Here is a 26,816-nt window from a genome sequence, read left to right on the forward strand (position 1 = left end):
TTAAGGTTCCATAATCTGATGGAATAACCGGACCGCCATCTTCTGCCTAAAAAATCCCATATTTTCTGAGGTCACATTATGCACGGGTTGATTAGCGGTCAAGTGTTCCATGTACATTAGCGTGAAGACCCCACAGTCCCCGCTCTCTGTTGCCCGCGGGACTTCTCCAACCTTAGCAGCAGCGGTTTTCACTTTGGGGTGTGGAAACCGTTTGTATGTCATTGGTTGGAGGGGGCCTTCGAAGTTGAAATTAGGATACCTTACCCTCTCACCGGGAGTGATTGTTTTGGCGAATATAAATGGAATCATGTCGCAGAAGGGTTTCAAATAAGGATCCAGATTCTTATAAAGATAGGCGTCACAGTCGTACACGTCAATGCGGTACTTTTGAAGACGTGCTACACATAAAATCCAGTGTTTCTGGTTAATGTTCACTGGCATGTAGACGTCGTCAATTGTTGACCACTCTGGCATATATCTATGTGGTGCGCCCATATAATAGTCTTTGAATTCGTCGACTGGAAATTTGGCAGGATCCTTAATAAAATCCCTGTGCAGTCGCCTGATTCTATCCGACAATACGCAATCCCCAATTGCCGCATGTGTATTTTTATATGTCTTGGGATAGCAGGAAATCCTTTTCCGCAGAAGATGGCAGAATGCATCGATTTCCTGCACAATGGGAGCATACAACATACATTGAGTACATATCAAACAACATACTTTGCGAAACGAAGAGTACTTTGCGAAACGAAGAGTACTTTGCGAAACGAAGAGTACTTTGCGAAACGAAGAGTACTTTGCGAAACGAAGAGTACTTTGCGAAACGAAGAGTACTTTGCGAAACGAAGATTAATGAATTGATTTGAACGACTTACCTCGTCTTCAATCCATGTAAGCCATGTTACAACTCTAACCAACACTTCCTTCTTTGCTTGAACCGTATGTAAATCCGTTGTCGAATTATCGGTTTTTGGATCATCCAACCACGCCTTTACTTTATGAAGTAGCTCATCATCAAATTTTTGAAGGTGATTCACTTTCATAGGATCCTTTGTCTTGGGCATTTTTGACAAGGAAGGGTTGGTGTACGAGTCATCTTTTTTCGGCTTCCTCACTCTCCTCCCATAATTTCCTTTAGGAGGAGTATTGTATAACTGGAAATCGTCATTGTCATCATTGTCATCATTTGCCTTCACATCCCCCACAGTCTTCTCATCCTTCACCTTCACTTTCAAATCCTTCAGTTTCAGATCAACCTCCACATCATCCACCCTAGCCACACCATCCAGCTTCTCACCGTCCTCCAATTTAGCCTCAACCTCTATCTTTACGTCCTCCACCTTCGCATCCTCCACCTTCTCATCATCATCTACCTTCTCATCGTTGTCTTTTCTTTCATCCTCCACCTTCTCTTCATCATCGACCTTCTCATCGTTCTCCACCTTATCCTCATCCATCTTTTCATCATCATCCACCTTCTCATCGGTCTCCACCTTCTGTGCGTCCTCCACCTTCTCAACGTCCTCTTTTTTTTCATCCTCCACCTTCTCATTGTCCTCCATTACATCGTCTTTCCCATCAGTCCCATCATTCACCTTCTCATCATCCCCCACAGTCTCCTGCATCGCTATCATCTCCTACAAAATAGACAAAATTCACACTTAGCGAATCGACAACAAATAATTTGCGAAACGGAAACTACTTTGCGAAACGAAAAATACTAACTTAGCGAAACGGAAACTACTTTGCGAAACGAAAAATACTAACTTAGCGAAACGGAAACTACTTTGCGAAATGAAAAATACTAACTTAGCGAAACGGAAACTACTTTGCGAAACGAAAAATACTAACTTAGCGAAACGGAAACTACTTTGCGAATCGAAAAATACTAACTTAGCGAAACGGAAACTACTTTGCGAAACGAAAAGTTCGCAGAATACCTCTTTCTTCTCCTCCTCCTGTTCAACCTTGCTCTTCTCAACTTCGACATCCTTCTTAGAATCCTTAACCTGCAAAATATGTACTGGTTAGATCAGATATGTACTTAGCGAAATAAAATGTAAAGTGCAAAATTCAATATCTCCATACCTCAGTAGTCTTTTCCTCTTCAACCTTCACAGCCTTCTTAGAATCCTTCTTCTTACTCTTCTTCTTCTTTATATTATCCTCCATATCATCTAATCTGGTTAATAATATGGACATCCTTTTGTTGGATTTTTCTAACAACTGTGTGGACATATTAAAAACCATCTTCTTGAACGACTCAACGTGAGTTTGTTGAGTTTCTTGGATTGTGATTTTTAGCTCTTTGATGAGCTCTGTTTTCATCTTTTTCATCTCCTCTTTCAACTCTATTTTCAGCTCCTCCTTCATCTCATTAAAATCACATCCAACAGTAGGTGTTGGAGCCCGAGGAGAAGGTGTGTCAGCCCGAGGAGAAGGTGTGTCAGCCCGAGGACTTGAGGTCGCGGATGGGGGAGTAAGAATGCGGGCCGGAATCGATTCATAAGCAAGCTTCTTCTTCAAGTTGGCTGCTTCTTTAAGAGTAGCATCAGCCTTTCTCTTCCTCGTGGCAGGTTTGGGGGGAATCGGAGTAACTTCTTCATCTTCACTTTCATCATCTTCATCAAAATCATCTTTTATTACCTTCCCATCAGTAAATCCCTCAAAAAAATCATCAGCTGTCTCGTCGATTTTCTCAAATACATCACCACTGTATAACCTCTTCTCCATGGAGGACTCTTCCATCTCAGTCACATCCGTGGTCTCTAGGGCAGTCTTTACCTCCATCGATGTGTTTTTCCTGTTGGAATGATAGAGTAACAACCTTGGGCGTAGAGGGTCATTAATCTGATTCCTTCTGGCGAATTTAGGGATAAAGTTTTCGATGACCTCATACGTCCACACTTGAAGTGCCAATGCGAACCCATAGATGTTATATGCAAAAGGAGCATAAGGTTGTTCAGCCTTCTCCTTCTTGTCAAAAAATGAGGTACAGAGATGTTTCATGTTCTTGTTTAAACCCTTGAGGGTGGCTCTAAAGGTGACCTTACCCCATGGATATTTGAGGAAAGTGTCCTTGTCTTCCACCATGTTGAGTATTTTTGGAAATATAACTCTTTTTGGGTCAAATGTGAATAGGTACTGGCAAATCAGTACTACCAGCCCCATCTTGAATGCATCTTCCTTGTCTTTGCATTTGAAAAAAGCCTTCTCGAAGTCGCACATTTTCACACTCATGCTCCCTTTAAAGTATTTAACCGAGAGAGGTGGACAACAGCGCAATTTTTCTTGGTCCAATTCAGGATAAACGCCGAAACATAGGCCGGTAACTAACGCATACTCCTTCATACCAAATACAAGCTTTTGCCCATTCACCATGAAAGTTATCTCCTTGGAGTTTGAGCTTAACCTCCTCATCAACATTTGATGTACAATACTTCCTGAGAACTGCAAGAGGGGGGCTGTGAATAATGATCTGAACTGGGTATTGTACACACTCTCCAGAAGATCCATTTCCTCGAACTTATTCACAATCTTCTTCAGGGTGAGGGCACTTTTCCACGAAATCCGACCGGGAAACTCAGTAACAGTTGTTTCTGCCATCTACAAAAGGAAACAACATCATCAAAAATGTTAGAACAAACACATACAAACGTAAGAACTTAGCGAATCGGGAGGAACCTATCGATTCGCTAAGTGCCTCCCGATTCGCTAAGTACTTCGCGAATCGGGAGGCACTTAGCGAATCGCTAGGCACTTAGCGAATCAGGAGGCAGATAGCGAATCGAGAGGTACCGAGCGAAACCGTTAACTGAACATAAGACAGCATTACCGAATCGGAAACAATACGAAACTAATCAGAAACAAACAATAAACTTAACATGCAAAAACCCTAAACAAAAAATCTGAAACAAACACTTAAACTTAACATGCAAAGACCAAAATCCATAAGCAAAAAACCAGAAAATGATCGACCACAACTAGGTATTTAGCGAATCGCTAGGTCCTTACCGAATCGGAAGGTACTTACCGAATCGGAAGGTACCTCGCGAAACCCTGATGAAACCCTAATGGCAACAAAAATATACTGAACAGAAACCCTACTGGCAAAAAAATATATACTGAACAGAAACAACATTACACTAACATGCAAAAACCACCAATGAACAAAAAAGCAGAAAATGATAATGAACTAACCTTAATGACGAACGAGAAGAAAGCAGAAATGATCGGGCTTGACAAGATTCAGTGAAGAGAAAATGGGTTAGAGAGAGAGAGTCGGGCGGTTGAAATGAAATGTTCTGAATTTTTTGAATATATAAGGTCTAGCGCGTGTGAGTACGCGCGTCTCTTCAACTTCCGTAGCGAGTCGGGAGGCACTTAGCGAATCGGGAGGCACTTAGCGAAACGGGAGGCACTTAGCGAATCGGGAGGGACTTAGCGAATCGGGAGGGACTTAGCGAATCGGGAGGGACTTAGCGAATCGGGAGGGACTTAGCGAATCGAGAGGTCAACGAGCTCCAGCTAAGAGAAGATGGTTTGAATACGTTTTCGCTACTATATTTTAATAACGAAATCGAATTCAAACCATTCTCCTAGCTGGAGCTCGTAGTACTTAGCGAATCGTCAAGTACAAAATTTTTTATTGGTTTCATAGGTAATCTATCTCGTTTGACAAGGTATCAACAACAAAGTCATGGTTTTGAAAAGAACATGTGTTAGCAAAACAAACCCTATAATTTTACATGGAAACATTTAGATTCTTCAGAAAAAATCTTTGAAGAAGCGATCGTTGAACTCCAGATAAGAGAAAATTGTTTGAAATTTATTTCTTTAGCTTAACGACTAACGAAATCAAAGTCAGCCAATCTTTGCTTATCTGGAGGTCAATGATAGATTCTTCAAAGGCATTTTCTGAAGAATCTAAATGTTTCCAATGTAAAATTAGAAAGTTTGTTTTGTTAACACATGTTCTCTTCATAACCATGAAGTGATGTAAATACCTTGTCAAATGAAGTTCATGATTAACTATAAATAACAAAAAATCTTGATACTTAGCGAATCGCGAGGTATACTTAGCGAAACGGTAAGTCCGTAGCGAAACGGTAAGTCCGTAGCGAAACGGTAAGCAGATCTGAAACGGAAACACATACGCTCTTATCAGACAGAGATTTTCTGCAAATATGAACAGATAACAAATAATAACCTAACGAAATGCTCAATGAACCAATATGAACCATATAAGAAATAAGAATCAACCAAAACGGAGAAAATGATGGACATAAAGGAAATATGAAAAAGTTTTTGAAATGAAGAAAATGTAAACAAGAACATAACTGTTAGAATGAAGATCTACCTCGACGCCGTTCAAATAGTTAGAATCGGAGAACTCACATAAACCCTAGTATAAGAAACCTGCATGCAAAATAGATCTAGGGTTAGAAATCGGCAATAGATAAACATAAATGAATTAGTTAGGTTAGAAGAGCTCTGATCGGGTTTGATTTGTATGGATATTGGAGGAAACGGAGATGTCGTCGCCGCCGGCGCCGTCGTCGCCGGCCACCGTGAGTGAAGGAGAGTATTGGAGGAAGAGAGAGAAAAAAATTTAGTGAAATGAAATTATTTGGGTATTTATACAAACCTCTAATCCACTTCGCGAAACGCTAAGTGACTTAGCGTTTCGCGACAAGGGCAAAATCGTATAAAAAAAATTAGAACACCACGAGCGCAAAAAAAATTATAAAATTCCACCAGGTCAAATAAACACGTTTGCAAATTTCCCAATCTATTTGGGTTGGGTCATCTAAAAGTTCTAATTTTATTTTTTATTTCACAGCCACATAGTATAAAATTTGATTGGACCTTCTTTAATTCAATTAATAAAATTAATTAAATATATCTCTTCACAACGAACTAAAATATAATTTTTAGAGAAATAATTAAAGAAAATAATGATATAACACAATTGACTGAAAAAATAAAAGAATTTATCTCTTTTTAATTTCCTCAAACTTTTTTTTTACCAATAAAATAAAATGATTATATCATTCACTTTTCTAATGTTGAAACTCAGTGTCAATTAATATCCAATGGTCCAAACACTTTGTGTATTGTGGCCCAATTGTTAATAATAAGCCCAATCTTTTATGTGTACATGGATCCATGTTCCAACTAACACTTTTCATTTAACTTGAAAATCTCACTCAATTGGAGCTTAAGTGTGTAGGTGGGATTGAACCTTATCCATTATTAGACTCCAGTTTTATTAAAATCACTCAAACTCGATCTCGAACTCGATAAAATGATTTAAGGTATGATTGGATAGGTGAAATTAAAATTAAAATTGAAATTAGAATTAAAATTTGAATTTGAATTACATTTATGATATAATACAATCTCAATTCTTTGTTTTAAAAAAATAATAATTTTAATATATATTATCTATTTTATTAAAATATTGATTTGACATAACCGATTAGAATAGTATTAAAAAAAATTAAATTTCAACTTTTTATTAAAAAAAATATCGATTTAACATGTTAACTTCTTAAAATATTTATATATATTAGTTCAAAATTTTAAAATATAAAATTATTTTGTTTGAGAAAACATAAAAATAAAATAAAATAAAGTTTAGAATTATAATTTCGACCTTAAAAATATAGAATTTATAACTATAAAATTACACACTATTGAATTTCATTAAAATTCTAATTTTAATTTCAATTCTTAATATTAAAGAATCTACCAAATATAAGATTTAGAATTGACCTTTCACTTTCACTTCCACTTCCAATTCTAATTCCAGGCTTACTAAACACATCTAACCGATAATCTATTTAAGACCCTAACCGATAATCTATTTAAGACCCTTGATTATGATAAATATGTAAGACACACTTCACTTATTGTTTTATTGGGCTAGAAAATCATGTATAATAATGGTTTATCCATTTAATATTATTTAAATATAAATGTTTTCATAAATATTGAATAGTATACTAACACAAGAGCTTGTTTGATGTAGAGTTCAATCATTTTCTTACATTATAAATGAAACTATGTTATGAATATTAAGAATACTTCATGTATGTTACTAAAGCCGAAACGGGTAATAAAATATCAATCATCACTCCATTATAAGAACAACATAATATTTATTTAGTTATTCACATACTACATATTTGTATGACTCAGCATAAGGCCTAGCTGAAAGCAGGAGAGAATCGAATGATTAAATGAGGGAGAAATGTGAAATGTCCCTCAAAGAGTATATGATATATATATAATATCCCACATCGGATAGGTAAAAGCTAATTAAATAAGGTGGAGGTGTATAAATAGGAAGCTATGTTTAATTATATTCTCATGATCCTTCAGGCAGTAAATGGGAAATGAGGAGTGGTATAATCTTGTAATTTGCGACAAGGGTGTCCGCCCACGCCTGGTTACGACAATTGGGCACTCTCATTTAAACCATCTGATCCCTATTTCTACTTCCTTCAAGGATTTTTTTTTTATTTTTATGAAATAAAAATTTTGTTTACTTATTATTTTTTTATATTAACACTTGGGCTCTGTATATACTCATCCAGATAACAAGATATTAATAATTTTTTTTTTATGTTAAAATATATTATATTGTATTATGAGATTATAATAATATCTTATAATATAATTAAGAAAATATTATAAACAGATTTTTTAATGGATAACACCTCAAACAAACAACTTGAACCCACAGAAACAACTTATTCAATCCAAAAGCGATAATAAATTTCATTTCGGATCATTTTAAAATAAATAAATATAAATAAATAAAATATAAAAGAAAAAGGAAATAAATAGACTAGAGAAGAATATGTCCTGGAACGTATAATAAATTTTTTTTTCAAGTAGAAGCCATTCACGCTAAGCGCATTTGTAGTAGAATCCTTAAAATGTGTTATATCTCTATTATAAATAAAAGTTGTAAAAAAAATGTTTTATCAAATTCCCTATCCTTATAATTTTGTAGGGATGATGAACAGTGAATATTTATATTTAGGGATTACTGTAGCATCCCTAAATAATAAAATAATATATTTTCTCTTTCATGGCTATTTAAATATGAGGAGTGATAGAGTGAGAGAATTTAGTGAGGGAATTTGGTGAGGGAATGATGTGGGCCTTCATTGGTTAGAAAACGTAAAAGTGAGAGGAAAGAGAGAAAATAGAGAAATTATTTGATTTTTTCAGCGATTATGCCACGTCATTCCCTCACCAAATTCCCTCACCTAATCATTTCTCATTTAAATATATATGAATATTTAAATGATATATGGATAAGGATAAGGAAGCTGATATAGAATAATTTATATTTTGATTATAGATATTATTATTTTATATTATTTTTAAGGATACAAAATAGGGAAGCTTTCATCACTGCAATTAGGCATAAAATGTAATCATGTCTTCCAACTTTTTTGTTTCTTTTAATTAAGTATTTCTTTATTTATTTTTATATTAAACATTTCTCTAATTTTATATATTTATAATCTTTAATATATAATCTTTTTATATTTATATATAATTTATTTAAGTATTTAATAATTTATTTATTTATATTATAAATTTATAATTATAAATAATATTAATATAGAAAAATTAACAACTTTCAGAAAACATAAAATAATAATAATTCGTTACATATATATTAATATTTGTTAATTTATAATTAAATTTTGTTTCATAAATAAATAAGAAAAGATTGGGATTAAATTTATAAAGTTGATAAATATATAGATAATATTAGTAAAGTTAAAAAGTTGGTATAAAAAAAATATTATGAGAATATTCTTTTAAGTTTGGAAATGAGTTTTTGGGTTGGAGATGGATTACTGTTTGATGTGATGTTTACTGATTTTGGAGTTGAGAATGGTGTTGAGGGTTGGAGATGGTCTAAAGGGCTTCGATCTAAGAATAGAAAAAAAACAAAAAAAATTCTTTTTAAGAATTTGGAATCAATTTTCAATTATTATCTGTATTTCTTCTCCTTTAAAAGTTTAAACACTGCCGATTTGGGGAATTACAACACCAGATATTTTTTTTTACAAATTCTAGTTTATTTCATTATTATTTAAGAAATATTTATTATTTAACTGGAACAAAATTACAAATTTTCATTAATTTTATTGAAATTTTGAGAATCAATTTAGAAATTCTCATTAGTTTTATTGTCATCTAATTCTCTTTTTCAGTGGGAATAAAAAGACATAATAAAATTCTAAATGTGCCTGTTAGTTATTAGAATATATAATTCACTCTAGTTAGACCATGATGACCTGATATACTAATAATATATTCAATCAAATAGTAATAATGACTACAAGATCCAGTTGTGTTCAAGCTTTCATAATCAAATAAAATAAAATGTTCAATCAACATTAAATATTAATTGGGGTGCCAAATAAAAACTCTTAAATTATTTATTTTATATTCATGCTGCTAGCTGTTTTGTCTGTGTAATAAAACTGAGCAGGCAACAGTAATTTTATAAATTATTTTAAGCATTGTCTCTGATTCTATAGGCAGAAGACATTGTAAAATAAATGTACTAGCTAATTTAATTAATTTTGTAACTATTACCTTATTTTGAATGTAATCTATATATCTTAACGTATTAATAAATGACATTAAAACAATATAATAACTCTAAAATCAATGAAATTAAAAAATAATTAAATAAAGTTTATTTGTTTAAATCATAACAGCTTATTTTTAAATTTATAAATATAAATTTATTTTATTTATGTATGATTGTAAAATCAAAATAATTTATAAACTCATACTAGTTTAAATTTGAGTTTAATTAGTTTAAAAATTTATCTTATAAATCTAACTATTTGATATTTTTTTTAAAAATCATACAATAATAAAATTTGAAGCATAACCAAATTTTAATCTATGAAGAATTCTGAATAATTTGTTTAATGTTGTGTTCAATAAAAAGTGATTGGTATTATTATTTTGATTTTTTTTTTCAAACAAATTCTGAATTTCTTTCCTACATAATCCCAAATCATAAATTTGAAATTTTGATTTGATATTTAATTTTCTTATTAAAAGTTAATAGAAAAAAAAATATTGATAGAGAGCGAAAAATATATTGACAAAAAGTGTAAAGAATGATGTATCATTTCTTAATTGGATTAAAAATATAAAAATTCTCTCCTTACAAAATATAGCGTCTGATCTGTCGGTGGTGGGCAAGTTTTTCTCAGAAGATTGTTTATAGGAAGCAAAAAGAAACTTCATAGAAACTTCTAACAATATATAAAACAAATAATTATTTTTTTATTAATGTTTTTAAAGACTAATTCAGATCTCATTCCAAACCAACGGAAACTAATCTGTTTGCTACTGACCATACACATCTTGACAGCGTTGGACACGGTCTAACATATTTGCTAACAACTTGTTTTTTTATTAAATTAATTAATTTAATTGATAGAAAAAATAAACCTAAAAAAATTAAAGAATAAAATGTATTTATTGGAAGACATTAGATGGCATACTAGCATCCTAATATGAATTATGTACTATTTGTAATTTTAAATTCTAAATATTTTATAGTTATTCGGGCTTGTTCTTGTTCTAGTCTTCGAGTTAACTTTAATAAGTTAAACATCATTTTCTCATATTCTGTTTTGAATAGAAGAACGATGAGGTTGACAAATGTTTGAAGTTTGAAATTGGTGTTTTTCAGTCAACATATTTTGATATTTTAGTGGGTGCTAAATTACGATGAAATGTTTTTTGTGAATCGATTATCACTAAAATGAAATTTAAGTTATCTAGATGGAAAATCAAAATAATCTAAAAAATGGTAAGTTAATTATAATTAAGATTGTGTTGTCATCTATGTCCACATATATGATATATTTATGCATTCTCTCAAAGAGTGTGGCTGTGAGAATGAAGAAAATAATATGTAAATTTTATGAAGATCTTTTAATTCATCGTTTTGTCATCTAATTAGTTGGGATAAAGTTTAATATTTTAAAGATCAATGACGTCTAGCTATTCGAGACCTTGTTTACTTTAAAAGGACTCTTCTATCAAAATGGTGTAGTAGATTTGTAACAGAGTCGAATAGTCTCTAGGCATCGATGATTAGATATAAGTGTGGTCAATATTGGTCTAGTTGGTTAACCAAAGTGTCTAATTATTTAGCGGAATGTAGAATTTTGAGAAAAATTTATTCTATTTAATTTTTTTTCGTGAGTAGTCCAAATTCACTGCGGGGATGAATCTTCAATCATTTTTGGGATAATATTTGGTATAGTGTCAAAATTCTAAATGCGACGTATCTTGAGTTTCCTTCCATTTCTATATGTATAAATATACAATTAATGACATGTTTGATCATTGGTCTAGTAGTTTCGCTAGCAGAATTAAATATATAAGGAGATTAAACATTAGAGAGAATCTTTCTCATAATAGAGTTTATTTGTTTACATGCAAACAAGTGTCCCCGTTAGAATAATATATTATTTGTTGGAAAAAATGGATAATTTCTATATGGGGCATTGTTACAATTTGTTTGCTAAAATAATTTTATTTGATTTTTGTTAAAAAAAAAATTTGAGAGTCAAAGTTTTCATCCAAAATCTCGTTTAGTTGATGGAGCGATGTTCATTGTAGAATTCTTATTGATGAGATGTGCAAGAAAAATGTTTGTACGCCTAAAAATTGACCGTTTCTTAAAAAGGAAAATGTTTGGCTCAAATGGTCAAAGTTCCATGTTTTACACTCCTATCGAATCTTGGAAAATAGGATGAGTAATCAAAATGGCAAGATTGACTCGAGTTTTGTTTTGAAAGCAATTTTATCAATTTGGTTTTCTATTTTATTTTACTTACCTTGCTCTCGAATCTTGTAAAATGAGATGAGAAAACAAACTCACTCGAGAGCTGTCTCACCTAAAATGAGATGTGGAACCGAATGTGAAATTTAGCAAAAGTACTAAACATATTAGGCACTAAGAGTCATCGCTTAGTTTAATCCTTAAGAAATTAGAAAGAATAGATTTTTTAGAAATTCGTTTAGCGTTCGATGCTTGGTTACGTGTAGAAAAGAGCATCGACGTTATGTCTCACACGCCCGTCCAAAAGAACGGTCTCTACTATGAAATAATTGATTTTTTTGAAAACGTGAAGGAATCATTAAATTTTATTTGAAAGAAATTCAAACATAAGTATACATATAAGGTAAATAGCATATGCCTAAGTGACCACCTCTAATATGTTCTTAAACATGCATCTAAGGTATCCATAATATTTTAGACAAAGCTAGAAAAGTAAAACCGAGATGAAATACCTATTGTAAGAGGGCAAAAACAAAGTATAAATGTGTAATTATCTAAAATTCAAAAATTAATGTATGAAAGTGTTTCATAAATTATAAGATTCATTTGAGTATTTTTTTCATAATTTTTAAAGTTACAACCTAAGTTATGAACTCTTAAATTTTGGAAAACTTGAGAAAATGTCTCAAACGAGTCTTAAAATTATAAAATTATTTATTTAAATCTGAAAAATTATTCCAAATCATTTCCTATTTTTATTTTTTTAAATTTTAGAAAATCATTTATGGCATTTAAATAGGAAAATTATTTAAAATAATCAAAGTAAGAAACAAACGGTCTTTAGAACCGATCTAGATGGAGGTTCAAATAAACTAATAAACTGATAAATTACTCGATCGGATCTTATGCCTGACTTGTTTTCTTGGTCGTCAAGGTAGAACCTCTTCCCATACATCTTCTTCTTCAACGTGACGGCATGTAGAAAATCCAATCCTCAAATGGAAACTTGTTTCCATCTCCAAGTGCACCAAATAGATCGAGATAAATAGTTCAGTCTCAAATTGTGACACAAACTCTTTTCGAGTACTCCAAACATCATCATTCACCAAGAGTATTGGGATTAGAAGAATTCTGGCATAATGTTTCCAGAATGTATGGATTTTTGGTGAAGTTTTGATTAAGTTCACCAAAATGAAAACTAAAACCTTAAGGTTGTTTAGTAGATGATTTAGAACCTAAATATATATACTAGTCATGAGTCATGACCAACCATAGATGCGTTTAGATAATGAAAAACACTTGAAATGATCGTTAACTTAATTTCGTAAATTTGTTGTGAATTCGCATATTAATGAACATAATTTGTGTCTAACGAGATTGGGAACGAGATTTAAACCATGATTTTTATTATGTAGTCTGAAGACTACATCCAAAAAGACCATTTAAGATTATTAATTTATATTTATAATTTTGTGTATGCATATAAAATTTATATGACTAATAATTAAAAAATACTTTTATATATTTATATATATATATATATATATATATATATAATATTTGTATTTTTAAAATATTTATTATTTTAATATGTTTAAATTAAATATTTATTTTTAAAATTTATTAATTTTTTTACTAAGGTTTATATTTATATATATGAATGAATTATTATTACATTATAAATGTTTATTTTTTAATATTGTTTAAAATAAAATTTGAATTATTAATTTTATGTATCATGTATATTATAAATAAAAAGGTGATAATTAATAAGTTTTTATTTAAATAGTATATATATATTATATATATATATATATATATAAATAAAAGTGACAAATAATAAATTTTATTTATTTAAATAAGTGGTTATATATAACTATATATTATAAAATATTTAATACAAATAGAATTATTGTTATAATATATATATATATATATATATATAACTATTTATTAAAAACAAAATTATATTTTGAAGAAAAAAATATAAAAATTAAATAAATTAAATTAAAAAAAAGAATTAAAATAATAATGTATCTAATATATATGGAGGGAATTACAAATATTAATATAAAAGGTGATACATATTTTTTTATTTATTTAAATAGATTGTTAATTATATATTATAAATTAATTAATCTATATATAATTTTCAATATAAAAAATTATATTCACTCGTTTTATACTCCACTATGAACTTTAAAAAATTAAAAAAATAAAAATTTAAATATAATTCAAGGTTTATTTATTTAATTATTAAAAAAAAGTAAAATTTACTTATATCTATTTGTTTATTTAGAATTTTCTTGTTTTTTATGTCCACCCCAAATTTTTTTTACCACCCACAACCCTGAATTTTGGATCCGTCTCTCTATATTTATATATAGTTTGACAATACAATTGAGTTTATAGTATCCAATTAAACCTTTAAATAGAAGTTAAGAAAATGTAGCAACTTTGTTTTTTTATATTTTAACACCATTTTGAGTAAGTTGGTACTTTGAGATGAGGATATAGCCGAGTATTATACACAATCAAAATTTATTCTCTATGATAGGTTATTAAGACTCCACTATCATATTAGTTAACTTTAATCATTGCGTTTTAATAAGTATCGAACTAGTGCGATCATGACCTAAACCAAAAAAAATGTAAAACGCTAGAAGGAGGGCTTGAACCTCCGACCTTGTGGTTAACAGCCACACGCTCTAACCAACTGAGCTATTCCAGCTTTTATTTTTTAATTTAAATGAAAATTATAAAGGAATTATTTAATTGTATCAATTAAATAACTTTATATTTGACTTAATTAAGTTATTGTCATCAAATAGACTTAACCAAGTGAAAAAGGTCAATAATAAATATATGGTTTGTGAAAAAACCTTTGAATTGATTCTTTTTAAAACCAAATTCAAATCAATGTTGATTAGTTTCTAAAGTAAAAAATACTTTTAATATTAACAAGAATATTAAATTCCTAAAAGAAAATGATATAATGACATATTCAAGTTATCATTTGAAGTAATGTTTAGTACTCAAATCTCATGCTAGATAGATATATTGTTCTTAGAATTCTAAGATAGATTACTATTGCATACAAATTTGTTTTACCGTAAGTTATTGGTAATACGTGAGATGAGGATATTGATGAATCCCTACAATCATGATACTAGAAGATTTTTGGGCTTGAAAGGATACTATAAAAAACTAAGATTACATCTAGACAAATTAGGATTATGACACAAGTTTATATAACACTCAGTCCTTTGAAATATTTACAGATACTAAACTAGGATTGGAAACGATGCTCTCAAGTCAAAGACTTCAGTGTTCTAAAGTGTCCGATTACACTTTTAAATAAACTTCAACTAGGAACCCACCAAGGTAGTCCAGTGGTAAAAGTCAACTTAAGAAATCAAAAGGTCACGGGTTCGATTCCACATGAAAGCGCTTTGAGTTAAAGCGAGAGGCCATGCTTGTGGGTGTCATGTTAGTTCTCCTTCATTAAAAAAAAGCTTCAACTAGGTCAACATTAATATATTGACAAATAATCTCCAAAATATTATCACAATACTTTCCTAGTTATATTAACATAACAAAATATCACATTTCTTTTTCTGTTAGTTTTATTTCCTTAAATCAAGATTATACACCAAAAAAATATAGTTTCCTTTTGTTTAATATTTTCTTTTCTTGCACTACCAATTCAAGACAACTCAACACCATTCATTATTAAAATAGATCTTTAAGCATTGAAACACATGTTAGACCAAAAGATTAAACACTATAGTCAGGAGAAATGACTTTATAAACTGTTAAGGTTGGAGTTTTCAATGTAATATACGAAAGACAAGGAGAATGTAGTTGTTGATGTATTATCTAGTGTCAATTCTGAGGGAACTTTTTTAGCATTATCTAAATTCTCATCGATATTATTGAAAAAAATGTTAAGACAGGGAATGAGGATGTGAATCTGAAGCACATTGTTATTAAGTTATAATTCGAAAATCAAGGCATTAAGGGTTTTTTTATTTATGAATAGGCAGTTGAGAAAAGACGAACGTATAATTATGGGAGATGGTAAGGAGATCATACATAATATCTACATTGAATAACTCAATGGTGTAAAGCTATTTAGGTGTGATGGTGACATACCCAAAACTAAGACAAACACATTATTGGTGTGGTATGGAGCCAGTGGAGGATCCAAGGGAGTGTAAGAAGGGGTTTAAGCACCCCATGACTTTTGTGAAAAGTTTGGGTATAATTTATTCAAATTAATTATGAAATATATATTTATCTCTCTATATATAATTAGAAATTAAGAAATGGTACAAAGGGGTGGTGGCGCAGTTGGCTAGCGCGTAGGTCTCATAGCTTCTACGAGTAATCCTGAGGTCGAGAGTTCGAGCCTCTCTCACCCCATTTTTATTGCACTTCTCTATGTATGACCGTATATTTTTTTGGGGCTAGTTCCCTAAAAATATAGACTGATTTTGAAATATACCCTTAAAGTATGTTTTTGTGATAGATACCATTAATATGCTACATTTTAATGTTCAACTTTACCATTAAAACTGTTGTATTCATTTATAATTGCGTGTTACTGCAAAAAAATTTGTACTATAGTGTATAGGCAAAAACATCTTTAATTGTTTTCTAATAACATTTTTTATTCTCTTTTTTTATATAATAATAGATTTTGATACGATGATTCAAGAGATGAATAATCGTTTTTCGGAATCAACTACAGAGGTACTTACTTGTATTCTTGTTTAGATCCAAAGGACTTATTTTCTCAATTTGATATTGGTAAGATACTCTACCTTGTTGAACTTTATCTAGAGGATTTTTTGTTAACTAACTGTATAGTACTTGAGAACCAACTTTAGACTTACATTCCAAATGTACGAAATGAATTTTTTATGATTCAATATTTGGGAAGTCTTACTAAGAAGATTGTTGAAACTGGGTAACATAAAGTTTTTACATTGGTATATCGGTTGATTGAGTTAGCATTAGTTTTACATGTTACGACTACTTCTGTTGAAAAGGCCTTTTCTACGATGAAAATTATTAAGACTAATTTACGTAACAGAATGAGTGATGAGTGGATGAACGAAATTTTGGTATTATACTTCGAGAAAGAGATTTTTGCCACAATTGAAAATGAACAAAATTTACAATATTTTCAAAAAATGAACACCCGAAGAATTCAACTGTCTCCATTTGTTTGTACGTCTAGTAGTAGTTGAATTGTAAAAGGATAAATATTTTATTAGTATCAACGTGATTTTGTATCTTCATTATTATCATTGTTAATTATACTTTTATTTTTATATAAGTGTTGTATAGTAAAAAAAATTATACTTGATAAATTTTGGAGCACACATTGAAATCTGGCTCTGGATTCTCTATTGTATGGAGCGCGATGTATGGAAGTTCCTTAGGAATAGTCTTGAATGTAAGCAACAAAAATGGGAAAATCAATGGATGAAGGGTTTACTACAACCATTAGCGATTCATAATTCTATTTGGAGTGAGATATATCTATGGATTTTATAGAAGGATTATCAAAATTATAAGGGCATATGGTTATTCTGGTTATAGTTTATCGACTTTCAAAGATGACACACTTCATTAGTTTGGGACACCCCTATTTAGAAATAGTGTCGCTCAGGTCTTTCTGGATCATATATTCAAGTTACATGGTATGTCACTCACTATAGTTAGTGATAAAGATAAGATATTTGCCAGTACATTTTAAAAAAAAATATGCAAATTATAGGAAATTACCTAAGCAATGTCGACAATATATCATCCTCAGACCAATGGTTAAACAGAAGTGGTAAATAGAAGTGTGGAGACATACTTGAGCTGCATGGATGATCAAAAATCGCAGACATTGGCTAAATGGATGATTTTTACCGAATGGTGGTACAATACAAATTTACATTCGGTTGCACTATAATCACCATATGAGATTGTCTATGGTCATCCATCTACAATTAATTATCCTTTTTTGGCTGGTGATTTCAGAGTAGAAACAATTTATAGAAGTTTATTAGTTAGAGAGGAAGCTTTGAAATTGTTACGATTTCATCTTCATAGAGCCAAACATCGAATAAAGTAGCTAGCAAACAAGAAACTACTGAACTGTATTTTGACAGTGGATGATTAGGTGTTCGTTAAATTACAGCCTTATCGATATGCGTCAATTATAGGGAATACTCATAAAATTAGTCCAAAGTTCTATGGACCTTTACGAATTATAGAGCGGGTGGGACAAGTGGGTAATAAATTGGATATTTCAACTATAGTTAAGATGCATAATGTGATTCATGTGTCGCAACTTAAAAAGAAAATAGGAAATGCAATGGTTATGACACATGTTCCATCTCTACAGTTTCTATTTTGGATGAAAAAGTTATTTGAAAGATGGACGCAACATTGGTCAATATTTAGTTTGTTGGTCCAATTCAACGGATGATGATGCTACAAGGGAAGTGACCCTTAGCTGAAATACGAATTTCCAGAACTTGGATTGGATGGAAATAAGTCATCTTCTCATTTTAATTGTAGTGTTCATGGTCGAACAAACGTTGAAGGAGAGGCTAATGTTACAAGGGATCATAGGGTTATATTTCCTAACCGTATAATAAGTTGTGGGATAGACGTAACTAATGTTAACAGTTCTATTTTAATTATGTACAATAAATCATTATTAATAAGACAATTAGCTAAAATATGGGATAGTTAATTGATTAAAAATAAATAATTATTAATATAAAAATAAATAATTATTAGTAAGGCATTAGCCAAAAACGCAGAATTGATTAAAATTGATTATGAGAGCATGAGAGTATATAAAAAAGAGATCATGATTTGTATAGAGATTATACATTTTTTCATGAAACCTCTTAAGTGCAACTTCTCTCTATATCTTCTATCTTCTTTTTCTTAATTGTTAATCTCCTACATCACCCACCTAATACTCTTTATTGCAGATTGTAATTGTAAATCTCATTCTCATTCTCATTCTATTATATTCTCTACTCTAAATCAATGTATTTCTAATTCTATAACTAGGTTATCAGCTTAAATCTAATTCGAGTTGTATTATAGACCTTGGATTAGAAGATTTATAAAAATATATTTTAGGTTAATATTGTATAATGTAATATTCGGAAGGATCACTTCTTTATATGGGTTAATTTATCTTTTATTTTATAATGTGTTTGTGTGTATGTTTTTTTTTTAATAAACTTCAATGATTTGTGTTTATGAGTAAAAGAGTTTTGATTTTTATTTATTTTGGTAAGCCTACCTAATTCAGTTCGTTTATGACATCTATAAGCAAAAAAAATGGCAGCTTTATGTAGTAGTGTTCATTAGTTTGGTTTTCGGATTATTTGAGTTATTCGGTTTGATTTTTTTAATTTTTTTAAAACCAATTCGAAAATTGAACTAAATTCAAATAAATTCTAATAAAACCGAACCGAATTTGATATTTAGTCTTAATTTTGAATAATTCGAATTCAAACCAAATTTTTTCGATTTTCTTTTTTCTCTTATTACCAAATCTTGAATTTGAATTATTCTAATTCAAAACAAAAATTTGAATTAAGATATTGAACATGTGAAATAGATCTTGAATTTGAAATATGTGTTGAATGGAGTAGATCGATTAAAATTTAAGAATCTTGACAAAGAAGAAGCTCTAGAGATAGCGAGAATAGATATATCGAAGTTTTAAGAGACAAAGATGACAGTTGAAGCCTGAAAGCTCTTTCATATTAGAATAGAGATGAAAGAGGGAGGTGACAGTTAGAGGATTATGTTAGGAGAATAGAGATAAGGGAAGTTTGAGAAATTATTTATTATGTTAGAGAATAGAGAGGGATTAAATTTATAGAATAAATATGAATTAAGTTTAGAATATACATGACGTGGGCTTTAAGAAATTAAGTTTAGAGAATATAGATGAGATGAGAGAGGAATTATTATATATTATATATAATAAAATAAATAAATTATTTTATATTATATATAATAAATAATAAAAAATAAATTCGTTTTTCGGTTTGGTTTTCGAGTTGATACCTTAACTCGAAAATCAATTCGAAAACCGTATTTTAATTCGAATTGTTTTAAAATTTGAATATGGTGAATTCGAATTCGGTCAGTTATTCAGTTCAGACCAAATATTGAACACCCCTAACATCATGTTCAAGTCATAACACCCTTACTTACAAGCTTAAAAATAAGTTAGTTGAAATTTATCTTTCTTCCTTACAAACTTAAATTCCTATTCATTTAGTCTCATTTCAAGAAAAAAATTGTCATTTTTCCTTGCAGTCTTTGTCCCCTAAAATTATCTCAAGAGTGATATTAGGATTGCAAAATTACTATTATGCTTGGAATTCGATAATTCCATATGTCAAGGATTAGCATTTCCGAGGAAGTCAAAGAATTAGGATTCTTAAAAATATTATGTTCGCAATTTTATCATATCAAAATGTTGTGTAATGTTTCCACTTGTTTCTATAATCATAACTAAAAAACTAATTAATTTGCTTCTTATGTCTTCTCCTTACCGTTTATGAATAATTATCTTTGCATTGATTCACATCACCATGTCATCTTTAGCTTCAATATACAATGAATATGCTTTAAAGAGCTAGTCTAAACCTAGTATTTACCTTTAGGAGAGTTCTCTGCTTTATATATTTTGTTGGATATCATTATGAATATAAATGTGAACAAAACTTTTAGCCTACTTAGGATTTGATTTCTCATATGGATGCAGATTCATATATAGATCCAGTTCTAGATCCTTGAATTGATTTCAGATGAGCACATATTTGTTTCTTGAGCATTTATCTTTTTATATTAGGGTCTTTGTAGAAACTGTGCATATATACATCAACTTGCGATTTATCTGAATCTGTCTCTTCCCATGAGTCTACTGTTATTAACTTACTGTTATTAACTGGGAACTCATGCATTTTTTGCCGAATTTGTTTGTTTATAGTTATGATGCAATCTTCAACTTCTTGGTCATCCTCAAATATAACGACCAACCGATATCACATTTTAGCACATTTCATTTGACACAACTCTTTTATAAGAAACTGAATTTCAAAAATTCTAGATATTCAGGAATTCTACATTCTAGAGGGTTAGTTTATTATCTTAAACTAATCAATGATAATTCTCTTCAAGTCCTAACAAGTTGGATATCCAAAGGGACAATCAAGGTAAATAATGTTGCACAAATGATCATGTCATCATTCTTTTCCAAATATGCAGGTTTGTATTCTAATCTCTTAGTTAAGTCCTCTTCATTTCTGTTAAGGCTTTGTTTGTTTATGTCAAGAATTTTAATTGGAATTAAGGGGTCGAATTTCAATTATCTGGTTTGGTAAAAGAGAATTGTATTTTGAATTAAAATTCATAAAACAATTTGTAACCCTAGAAAACCTCTTTGTGTGGGTCCCGGTGAAAAGTTCGAGGTTCTAAAAATTCAACATTATTTTTAAAAAATATCACTGATTTATGACAGCTTTTTGAAATTAATTAAACATAATAAATTTAAAAGATTATTTATTTTGAAATAGAGGCGCCAATTGTTTTTTTGAAATCAATAAAAGTTAGTACGTTTACACACGTATTGGCCAGAGTTTTTTTAGTTCATAGTTTTGTGATACTTAGGAAAGGGCTTTCACACTTCATCATTCGAACCCGTTTTAAAAACGGTCTCTACTTATAAAGTTGGATTTTTGAAAATCAGTTGTATAACGTTTGAGTTTATCAGATTATTCTTCCGTTCCTAGTCATGCTTCTAGGTTTAGCATTATTTAAAATATTGAAACAATAATATTTAAAATGTTAGTACCTGTTGCGGATGATAACTAGGTTGAAAACACCTGAAGAATATTAGTCATTTTTAAAGGCATTAGGGTTTAGAAATAAACACCAAACGAGCCTTTGTCGAAATATATTTATGCAAATATCCCAAAAATATGTAAAATGCATTTTCTAATTTTTGGGATTTTTGAAAATGATTTGGAGTCCCAAAATTACAAAATTAATTTTGGATTTTGAAAAGTAGAATCAAACAGGCCTTAGGACATGAGTTATAGGTCTAGGGTTCGATTTTATCGGTCGAGGTCGAAAGACTCTCGGTCCGGGTCGAGGTTCGGGATCCTCGGTCTAAGGACTAAAGTCCCATGGTCGAGGTGCTAAGGATTCTCTGTCCTTCGCAAATCTTACTAGTCTATGTGTAAAAACCTATCACTCATGGGTTAGCCTAGGGCTAGGTTCGTCGGTCGAGGTGTATAAAAATCTCAGTCTAGGGCTAGCTTTAGGATAGGTCCCTCGGTCCTAGGTTTGGGAGCTCTCGATTCTAAGCTTGGGATTCTTGATCTTAAGGTCGGACCTCTCATTCCTAAGGTTAGGACTCTTGGTCCTATGGTTTAGGACTCTCGGTCTTAGGTCGTACCTCTCGGTCCTGAAAATCCTCATTCGGATTTCTCGATCATAGTTTAAAAACATCGGTCGAACCTAGGTCAACTTTCTCAGTCCTAGGTTTCAGTCTAGGCTGAGGATCCTCGGTCAGATCACTTGGTCCTAAGCTAATAGCCTCGGTCCTCAAGAATACTAAGTGTAGTGTTTTTAATTCATTTTTTAGCTCTGATTATTTAATCTAAGAGTTTGGGTAGTTTCACAAAACTCTCAAGAATATGTTGATCATCATCTCAAGGTATGAATCGAAATGGATGATGATCTTGTTCAAAACAGTTTGTGATAAAAAAATCGGGATTTTGATTTTAAATTTATTTTGAAGTGTAAGGAGCTATCCAATAGCTTCCTTATACTACATATATTTAAATGGTACCAAAACAAGAACATTGCCTATTCATTTTGACCAATTCAAGAACTCAAAATTTTTATTTTATTTTGAAATTTTGATTTAGATCAAACATGATTGAGATGTATCAAACATGATCTAAATAGTTGCCCAACATAATTAAAATCATGTTGGGAAGTTTTCTAGGCTGTGATTCAACAGAATTAACCCAAAATTACAAACCCATAATTTTTTTTTAAAAATCAAATTTGAGTTTGTGTTGTTTAGATCGATTGATCGGTTCTATCCTATCCAGATAGTTCCTAAATGATCATAAGAATGATTTTCATCCATAAAACACTATGAACAACAAGCATACAAACTTTTGAAATATAAAAATTTCAAATTTAAACTGTAAATATGAATTAGAGGGTGATTGAAATCATATCAAGGATTTGAGAACACTCATTGAATCTTAGAAAAGTTGTTGGAATACATGGATCCAAACTTTAAGGTCTCAAACGAATTTCAATGGTGGATTTATGAAATCTTCTGATTGAAGGTTAAGATTGAATTCTCTGCCTCGAAATTACTTAAGGAAGTTATTTATAGCCCTCCTAATGGCATCAAGTGGACTGAATCGGCCAAAAGCCATTAATGGCTTTTGACTTTTCTTGGTTGAAGTCGTTGGAATATGGACGATTCATCCCTATTTTGATATGGAGAATTGATCACCATCGTAGGGTGATCATATCAGGCTTTAAATGAGCCGAAATGGTGGACTAATGGAAGAGTTCCATTTCGATTTGAAGATCAAATGCGGTTGTTCTTATCCACTTCAGCGTGTCGTTTTGAACACTTTCCAGTGTTTCGTTGACGCACCGTTGGCGTTTCGTTAGAATTTGGCGTTCCTTTAGCGCCCTAGCTAACGGGAAGTTAGTCGTTCCGCTATGGTCCGGGCGCGCGTTGCTTTGATTACAACTGGTTACGCAACTCTCTCTTGGGTGCGGGATGAAAATCCAACGCTCATCCGATGGTCCTGGCGTGCGCTGCAACTAATATATATTATTAAATCCTTAAGAGTTTATTTGAAATTGATTTTTATTTCACCATTGGTTTTAATTTTAATCTTTTTAAATACATAAAATATTAAAATAAATATGACAAACATTGTATTAATTTATTTTGTTTACTTTTTTATATTTTTAAGATTTAAATAAATAATTCTTTTTAGATGAAATGGATACAACAAAATTATTTATTTATGTCTTTTAATTTTTTCTAAAATTATTTTGAGATAATATGAGTATAAAAATTATCCAAATAATTTTATTTTTTATTTTGGCTCTATCCCTTAATTAATTTGATTTTATTTATTTAAAAATAATTTAAAATAATTATTTTAATATTATAATTTGGGATATATGTTTTTCTAATGCTTACACAATTCATTTAATTACAAATACAGAGAAAAAAAACATAATCAACAAAAGGTATGAAACAGAAAATGAAGCAACATACACAAAACAAACAACTAGCCTAATTAATTTCTTAATAGCTAGATATAATAGCTAGCCCAATTGTTAATAATAGGCCCAATCTTTTATGTGTACATGGATCCAAGTTCCAACAAACACTTTTTATATTAGACTGAGTTTTATTTAAATCGCGAGAACTCATGAAGATCGTGGTGAATTTGTCAAACTCGATAAAATGATCGACACTAATGGGGAAATTTGACGAAATGACCTTAAAGACTGGGTTATTTGACCTGGTGGTAATTTAATAATTTAATTGCGCTCGTGGTGATTTTATTTTTTTTGGACGATTTTGCCATTGTCGCGAAACGCTAAGTCACTTAGCGTTTCGCGAAGTGAAAATGTGTGAAATGTCCAAATTACCCTTACTATTTAATATAACTTCCCTCATTTTTTTTCATTTCTTTTCTTCTCCTTCTCTCTCTTCCCGTTCTTCTCCTCCTTCTCTCTAAACTGGGCGGCGGCGATCGGCGGCGACGGCGGCGAAACGACAATGAGTTTCACGACGAGCACGAGCACTGTTCCACTTGGTACGTTTATCTTATGATATTTCAAGTTTATTGATGTTTGGTTTATGCATCTTCGAATCACTGTTGTTTAGGGTTTACTTCCCGTTTCGCTAAGGACTTCCCGTTTCGCTAAGGACTTATCGTTTCGCTAAATATTTTAACATGAGTTGTCTTAGTTCAGCTGGTAGAGTGCGTGGTTTTTAACCATGTGGTTGTGGGTTCAATTCCCACAGATGGTGTTTTTATAGTTTTATTTTTTTTTACTTTTGCATAAATCAAATGCTCATTTGTAGAGAAATGGTTATGTTTTAATTTGATACATAAATGAAATGGTATAGAAAATGTTTGTTATGGTTATGTTTTAATTTGATGCATAAATGAAATGGTATAGAAAATGTTTGTTTGTTTTTTTTTACTTTTGCATAAATCAAATGTTCATTTGTAGAGAAATGGTTATGTTTTAGTTTGATGCATAAATGAAATGGTATAGAAAGAAATGAAACAAAATCAGCTTAAACATTCATTAACAAGTACCAAAAGCAGCTTAAACATTCATTAACAAATACCAAAGAAAGTAGTTCACTTTTTACATATTATTATTTTCTTAATTAGAATTAATTTATTTATTTACTGAAGTAATCTTTAGTCCTGCCCTTGAATCCAATTTGTCCAAAAGTCAATGCCAAGAACAATCTCAAGTGTCAAGTAACCAGCCTAACCTGTTTGTTTACTTGTTTATGTATATTAATATTAGAAAGAAACAGAAATATATTTTAATTGCTCAGTCCCAATGCTGGAAAGAGTCCGTTGATCGCCGGAATACTGGAAGGTGCTAACCATCCGATCAACCCAAACTCAATCACGTTCAGATCTTTCCGTAGCCAATCCCTCTCGAAACTACAATCAATCAAACAAACAAATTTCAATTATACTCTTATTTTCTTACATTACATACATACATGATACATACCATGTAAGCTTTCCACCTAAGGCTTTTGCAACCATCAAAGGATTCATGGCTCTAACTGGAGCCTTTAGGAATCATGAGCTCAGTCTCACCGGTGATGAAGACAGACAAGATCCGTTTCGCTAAGTGCTAAGCACTTAGCGAAATGCTAAGCACTTAGCGAAACGCTAAGCACTTAGCGAAACGCTAAGCACTTAGCGAAACGCTAAGCACTTAGCGAAACGGTAAGTCCTTAGCGAATCTTCCCTGAAACGGAACTCATATGATCCAAGATTATATGCAAAACCCATTAATGAACCACACTTAACGAAATGGTCAAATATGAACCAAATAACAAATATGAACCCACAAATATGAACAAATATGAACCAAATATGAACAAATATGAAAAGGTTTTGAAATGAAGAAAATGTAAACATGAACATAACTATTTATCAGATCTGAAATGAACATCTACCTCGACGACCTTCAAATCCTTAGAATCGGAGATCTGCATACTATAAACCCTAGAATCGGAAACCTGCATGCAAAATAGATTTAGGGTTATAAATCTTGTAAATCTGTATAGATAAAAACATAAATGGATTATGTTAAAAGATCTTGTAAATCTGTATAGATCTGTATAGATAACCGCCGCCGTCCGTCGTCGCCGCTGGCCGCCGTGAAGGAGAGAACAGGAGAAGAGAGAGAAAAAAAACTAAGAAAATGAAAATATTTGAGTATTTATACTAACCCTAATTCACTTCGCGAAACGCTAAGTCACTTAGCGTTTCACGACAAAGGCAAAATCGTATAAAAAATATATAGAACCACGAGCGCAAAAAAATTATAATATTACCATCAGATCAAATAACCTCATCTTTTGAGGTTATTTGATCAAATTTCCCACTAATGAATATGTTACTCTTTTTATCTTCTTTAATTCAACCTCCCAAATTAACTTAGTTTACCCTTTCAACACAATTAAATTTTTTATTTCTTTTATTTTTATATATTTTAATATAATATAGTATAGTATAATAAATATTATTATAAACTAATAGTTTTATAAATATTTATTTAATACATAATTAATTTAATATATTTTAATAAT

The 26,816-nt window shown here is 30.8% G+C and overlaps 1 protein-coding gene and 3 non-coding genes across 4 annotated transcripts; 2 read left to right on the forward strand and 2 right to left on the reverse strand.

Annotated features, from left to right (window-relative positions):
• LOC124943373 lies at positions 1-25,773 on the reverse strand. The gene is made up of 6 exons (XM_047483886.1): positions 25,727-25,773; positions 25,594-25,653; positions 4,037-4,106; positions 1,479-1,640; positions 879-1,409; positions 1-672 (listed from the first exon to the last, which is right to left on the reverse strand). The coding sequence occupies exons 1-6, from the start codon at positions 25,771-25,773 to the stop codon at positions 1-3; spliced, it is 1,542 nt and encodes a 513-aa protein (XP_047339842.1).
• Positions 7,399-7,497, forward strand: LOC124944141. Its single transcript, XR_007099802.1, has one exon. It is a non-coding gene; the product is annotated as a small nucleolar RNA Z279/snoR105/snoR108 (small nucleolar RNA).
• TRNAN-GUU lies at positions 14,515-14,588 on the reverse strand. Its single transcript has one exon. It is a non-coding gene; the product is annotated as a tRNA-Asn (tRNA).
• On the forward strand, positions 16,196-16,282 carry TRNAM-CAU. The gene is given in 2 exon segments: positions 16,196-16,233; positions 16,247-16,282. It is a non-coding gene; the product is annotated as a tRNA-Met (tRNA).
• Positions 25,774-26,816: the final 1,043 nt, after the last annotated feature.

This window comes from Impatiens glandulifera, chromosome 6, assembly GCF_907164915.1.
Source record: "Impatiens glandulifera chromosome 6, dImpGla2.1, whole genome shotgun sequence".
NCBI lineage: Eukaryota > Viridiplantae > Streptophyta > Magnoliopsida > Ericales > Balsaminaceae > Impatiens > Impatiens glandulifera.

What these genes read in the sequence shown, in the direction of transcription:
- LOC124943373 (XM_047483886.1), bottom strand. Translation starts at nt 25,773, where the DNA reads ATGAATCCTTTGATGGTTGCAAAAGCCTTAGGTGGAAAGCTTACATG. An exon ending in GAGTTTGGGTTGATCGGATG is followed by an intron (nt 4,107 to 25,593) that starts GTTAGCACCTTC and finishes TTTTGCCAGTAG; the next exon opens with GGTTTCTGTTCAGTATATTT. An exon ending in GCGAGGTACCTTCCGATTCG is followed by an intron (nt 1,641 to 4,036) that starts GTAAGTACCTTC and finishes TCTATTTTGTAG; the next exon opens with GAGATGATAGCGATGCAGGA.